Here is a 6213-nt window from a genome sequence, read left to right on the forward strand (position 1 = left end):
GTAGTGTTTTGTAGTTTTCTTTGTATAGGTCTTTTACATCCCTGGTTAGATTTATTCCTAAGTATTTTATTTTTTTAGGGGCTATGGTAAATGGTATTGCTTTCCTGATTTCCTTTTCATCATTCTCTTTATTGGTGTAAAGGAATCCAACCGATTTTTGTATGTTTATCTTGTATTCTGCTACTCTGCTGAATTTTTCTATTAGTTCCAGTAGTTTTCTCGTGGAATCTTTAGTGTTTTCTATGTATAGTATCATATCATCTGCAAACAGGTACAGTTTAACTTCTTCATTATCAATTTGGACGCCCTTTATTTCTTTTTCTTGCCTTATTGCTCTAGCTAGGACTTCCAGCACAATGTTAAATAGGAGTGGTGATAAAGGGCACCCTTGTCTTGTTCCTGTTCTCAAGGGGGATGTTTTCAGCCTGTCTCCATTAAAAATAATGTTGGCTGTTGGTTTTGCATAGATGCCCTTTATTATGTTGAGAAATTTGCCTTCCATACCTATTTTATTGAGAGTTTTTATCAGGAATGGGTGTTGGACTTTGTCAAATGCCTTTTGTCTAATGCCTTTTCTGCGTCAGTTGAGATGATCAGTGATTCTTTTCTTTCCTTTCATTTATGTGGTGGATTACATTGATTGGTTTTCTAATGTTGTACCATCCTTGCATACCTGGTATGAATCCTACTTGGTCGTGGTGTATTATTTTTTTGATATGATGCTGAATTCTGTTGGCTAAAATTTTGTTGAGAATTTTTGCATCTATATTCATGAGAGATATTGGTCTGTAATTTTCTTTTTTTGTGGCATCTTTGCCTGGTTTTAGTATCAGCATTATGCTGGCTTCATTAAAATGAATTCAGAAATATGCCTTCCTTTTCTATGTTCTGAAATAGTTTGAGTAGTACTAGTATAAGCTCTTCTCTGAATGAACATTCCTTAATTTCTTAACAGTACATTAATCCACTTAAGATTGTCTTAACAAATATTTTATCCAGAAGTTTTAGTTGCTTTTAAGGGGAGAGTCAATCAAAGAACCTACCCAGCCGTATTTCCATATTTCTAGAAAACCAGAAAATGGTGTTTAAAAAAAAAGAAAAGAAAAAAGACAGATTATGGTACTGTAAAATGAGGAGGAAAATGGATGGAATTTAAAAAGAAGGGGCAAAAAATCCAAAGAAGAAATAGGCCAGCAAAGCCGTTGGAATATGTCTGATTTTTTACCTGATAGCATAGGTAATTCTCTCTTGACCCAGGAATTTACAAAGTCTTCTCCCTGAGGAAAATCAAAATTCAAGTGATTGACTGTTTGACTTATAAACTACATACCTATCAATGAACAAAAACTGAAAGAATTTCCAAAAAAGAAAAAGAAAGAAAAGTTTCATTAGATGGAGTAGCAGGATTATTGGAGAATCATTCCTTTAATGTTGATTTCCATTAATGTTAGAATTTTGTTTATGTAATGCAAAAAAAAAAAAAAATTTTTTTTTTGTGAATATTTACCTAGACTCTAGAAAAAACAGGCCTTCTCAGCATCACTGTTTCCAGAGACCCAGCTCAAAAACAGAAATGAATTTAGATATCACAGATGTACTTTGACTGATGAGAAATGAGAGACAGAAGAAGGAAAATGGATTCAGAAGGACCTTAAGTATATTAAGCAACTGATCCTTCTCTGATAGTTGCATCCGGATTTCTTCCTGAGGAAGTGCCTCTCCCCAACTCTCAGACCATGTTCTCTGAGTGAGGGCCTATCAGCCTGCAGGGCTCTGGTCTTCTGAGTCAATTTAGCCAATAAAGTTCCTTTTTTGCATTAGCCAATTTGGGTTGGGTTTCCGCTTGCTTGCCACTGAGGAAATCCTTACTGATACAAGATAAAGTAACCAGCTCAGAGGCACCAGCTGAGATGTGCTGTGGGTGATGGTGGCGTTGGTCAAAAGATCTCATCCAGACATTCAGTGGGGCACCTTGAGGAGGTAGCCTCAGTCAGAGAGGGGAAGACTAGCAGGAATGGCAGACAGAACTCATCAAAAGCCAGCCCTGGAAAAAGAAATTCTAAGGGCTCTAGCTTAGGAAGAAAATATGATTTTTTTTTTCCCACTGTACCAGATCAGAGGTGGGGGAGGGGAAGGATGAAAGGAGAAGGGAAGAAGAAAGAAGTAGAGCCCATGAGAAAGAAAAATGCCTTCCTCCTTCTAAGTCACGTATTACTAGGTAGTCAAAATTACCGTTACGTCAAAAAATCCCTTGTAGCTTTGAATGTACTGGGCAATTTCCTCTGAGGATTTCTTACTCTGAAGAAATTCACATCTGTAATTATAAACATAATTAAAATTTACCCCAATACTGTGATAGAAATGTCTTATATCATAACTGTGTTTGTGGCCATACAATGAACATTTGTTAAAAGTTACTGAATTGAACACTTAAAATTGGTGAATTTTATTATAGTTTAATAAAACTGTCAAAAATTTACCCCAAAATTTATTTATGAGAATTATTGTTATTCTCATATAATTATTCTTTATTTCCATTAGTGACAACGTGTGTTAACTTAAAATGAAATCTTCAGATTATCTTCTCTCTTCAAACAAAACGTAATACAATCAAAGACTGATATACAGTAGCATAGAAGCTAAAGTTTTTTGTTTGTTGGTTGAATTTTGTTGTTGTTATTCTTTCTATGTTTCCATATGTGAAATTCTTTCTATGTTTGAAATTCTAAGTCAAGGCAAAGAGAATGATAAGGAATGCTACAAATAAGCTGTGGTGACTATATCTACTTCCTATGGTCATATGAAAGTTACTGGCAGTAAAGATAACTATATAAAAATAGTAATAATATATTTCATCTACTGAACAAAATATATCACCACCCTTAAAAGACGGAAATTAATTTATAAATTTTGAATTTTTTAAAGAGCATATTGAGTATCATTTTTTAAAAATGCATTCCTTTCCCACAAAAGAGATGCAGTTTTTAAATTAACTTTAAAAAAAATCCTCTAATTCAAATTTAAGTTTCCTTTCTAGTGGTAGTATAGTAATGAGTGGACAGGGAGTCAAGAGGCCATAGCTAGTTCCAGCTCTGCTACTAATGAGGATGTGACCAGCCTCATAATCACAAGGACAAATGGACTTCATTAGATGATCCACGCATTTCCTCCAGACTACCGCTCCAGCCAGACTCCCCAGTCGTCAGGTACACAAATCCTTTCAGAGATTGCCCTGAATCTGCACAGATCCCAGGTAGCAGAGAGACAGAGACACACACACACACACACACACACACACACACACACAGAGGGAGGGACTGAGAGAGGCATGGAGGGAGGGAGAGACATCTACAAATTAAAAACCTTAAGAGACATATCAACTAAATGTAATGTGTGGACCTTGTTTGGATCCTGATTCAAATTAACCAATGGGGAAGAGGGGGAGAGAAACAGAGAGGATGAGAATTGTGGACATTTGACAGCTGATATTTGGTGACAGTAAGGAATTACCGTTAACCTTCTTTTAGGAGAGATAATGGTACTGTAGTTATTTTTTTAAATATATTCTTATATTTTAAAGTTATATACTAAAACATGAAGGAGCTCTGGTGATGTAATGGTTAAGAACTCTGATGCTAACCAAAAGGTTGGCAGTTCGAACCCACCAGCTGCTCTATGGGAGAAAAGACCTGGATCTGCTCCCCTAAATATTACAGCCTAGACAACCCTATAAGGCAGTTCTAGTCTGTCACACAGGGTGGCTGTGAGTCAGAATCAACTCGATGGCACACAACAACATACTAAAATATTAACAAATGAAATTATATTTTCTCTGAGATTTGCTTTAAAATAATTATCTGATTATTATTATTATTTCAAAGGGAAAAGGTGGGTGGGAGATGGATGAAGTATGAGTTCTCATATGGATAAATGTTTATTATACTATTCTCTCTATTGTGTATATTTGCAATTGTCCATAATAAAAGTTTAAAAAATTGTTAAAAGAACAATGCATTCAGTAAAAACAAAGAAATTCATACAGAAAATACTAGCCAATATAGCATTGAAAAGTATTAAAATAAAGTTAATCACTTCATTATCTAAGCAGGGAACTAAAAACCATTGCAATAATAAAAAGTCTTACCGAATTTTTGAAGTAAAACATCATTGTCATTTGTGATATATTCAACAGTACATGAAACCATCTGAAATAATGTTTTAAACATTGTATTTACATTTTCAAACTTCTTTTATATACTATCCTCTCCCTATGCTAATTATTTTTATGTTAGTTAAGGCGGATCCTGAAACTTCTACTTGACAAAACATACTTAACGTATTTGGGAGTGATAAAACAATGTTTTAAAAGCTGTTTAAAATTATATGATTCAAACTCTTCACAATTGCACTCAGACCTTTCCTGCTTGAATAAATTCTGGGGTAGTCGAGTTTTGGAGAGGGAAAGATCAAAACTGTAGGTACTAGACTTCCGGGCAACACGGTGATATAGTCAAAAGCACCATGCTGTCCCTCCACACAAAGATCAGAAAAACTAAGTCAACCAGAGTCACATGTCAATCCTGAAACTGTACACATCAAATGAAGAGATAAAGAACTCAGCCAAGCACTGAATGGAATAAGACACTGACTGAGAACAGAGAGTAAGGACAGATATGTGTAGAGATCCCCTATCAGCTACCGCAGCACGGATCCGCCATCTTCGACTCCTATCAGAGATCAGTGAACAGGGGGTATGAGAAAGCAGCTTCGCAGAGTTTCCATGAGGAGACAGAACAACTGGTAACCAGCGACACAGGCTTTCCCACCTCCCACCCTTCTTCACCCCCATTTAACCTCCTCTGCTTCCTGCAGCCACAGTCTCTTTGCTGGGAAGCACCCCAGTGTTGCTTGGATTCCACCCACCTGCACTGGCCAGCTCCAAGTGCCTTTTGTTGGCTGGTAGTGTTGCTTTTTTCCGCTTCTTTAGATTTCTTCCTTACCTCTCACCACCTCCCCCTCCTTTCTCTCAAATACCTGGCTCCATGCGCCATCTTTGCTTCTTCCTGAAAGGCTGTGAAACACTGCTTGACTGTGAAACTGCTTCTCAGCCCATGCCACCACGCTGGTAGGACCCCCAGGGCTTTTTTTGTCTGTTTGTTTGCTCTGATTTGTTCCGTTTGATTTGTTTGTTTTCTTTTTCTTTTCTCAGCTTCGGAGCCTCTTCTAGCCAGGCAGTACCATGTAGCTTGGAAGCTACTGCCTTACTCTGCACAGACCCACAAGGACATCCCTGGGGGCATTTCTTTTTTCTTGTTTTTTGGGGCTTTTTGTTTGTTTTTTTTGGGTTTTCTGTTTCTTTGTTTTGTTTTCTTCTCTATCTTATTCCTTTTTTGTCTTTCTTCATTTCCAGTTTCTTGATTTATTCATTTTTTTCTTTTACCCTTTTTCTTTCTTTTCATTTTGTTTTTCCTCATTTCTTGGTCTTTCATCTCTCCACTCCAATAGCAATCTCCCTTAGCACTCTTTTTTGTTTGTGTGTATGTTTTTGGCTCCTGTTCCTCTCCCCTCTCTCTCATCTTTCCCATACCCATCTTAGCTCCACACATCACAATCTATCCCCTCCTTCCTGCCTACCTGCACCGTGTGCTGAACATCACAGTCCCAAGCAGCACAGGCACAGCCTATTGGAAGCTGCCCTGCACTGATTCCCAGTCCACACTGTCAGCGCTGGTACGTGCCACAAACAATCCATCCTAGCAACTCCCCTTCAGCTGGACCTGCCCTGCTGTACCATATCTGAGTACCTGACCCTGCCCATTGGAGAGGGAGGTGAAAAGTATCGTGCCCACAGATGAGCAAACAACAAAGAACGCACAGCCAGCCTGCTCAGACGTAACCAAATAAAACAAAAAAGCAGGACAAAACAAACAAATCTACAATCAGTAAATGAGGAAAATAACCACTGAATGCCCCGAAGACAGCAGACAATATCAAAACACTTACAAAAACAGGGCAGGATGGTTCTAGTAGGCATCCAAAATAAAACATCAGATGACCTTCCAGTAGAAGAAAAGGCACTAGACCTAACTGATAAGAGAATTCAAATCTCTAATATTCAGAATTATCCAAGAGTTGAAGCAAAAAACAGACAAAAATGAGGAAAAAATAGACAAATTCATGGAAAATACAGGCAAAAAAAAAGGAAGAATTCAA

The 6213-nt window shown here is 37.4% G+C and overlaps 1 protein-coding gene across 7 annotated transcripts in view; it reads right to left on the reverse strand.

Annotated features, from left to right (window-relative positions):
- NAIP (NLR family apoptosis inhibitory protein) overlaps positions 1 to 6213 on the reverse strand; it is a 51863-nt gene that overhangs the window by 34735 nt on the left and 10915 nt on the right. For 6 of the 7 annotated variants that reach the window (XR_002823747.1, XM_004374513.2, XM_023729554.1 and 3 more), the window contains exons 4-5: positions 2233 to 2314; positions 1226 to 1277 (exon numbers count right to left, since the gene is read on the reverse strand). Coding sequence is in view for 6 of the 7 variants with exons in the window: in XM_004374513.2 (XP_004374570.1) it covers positions 1226 to 1277; positions 2233 to 2314 (134 nt within the window). In the remaining variant the exon portion in view is untranslated. Of the gene's footprint in view, positions 1 to 1225; positions 1278 to 2232; positions 2315 to 4144; positions 4206 to 6213 lie in introns of all 7 variants that reach the window. The other variant, XM_023729556.1, reaches the window with a different exon arrangement.

Source organism: Trichechus manatus, unplaced genomic scaffold, assembly GCF_000243295.1.
Source record: "Trichechus manatus latirostris isolate Lorelei unplaced genomic scaffold, TriManLat1.0 scaffold00029, whole genome shotgun sequence".
In the NCBI taxonomy this organism is placed as follows: Eukaryota; Metazoa; Chordata; class Mammalia; order Sirenia; family Trichechidae; genus Trichechus; species Trichechus manatus.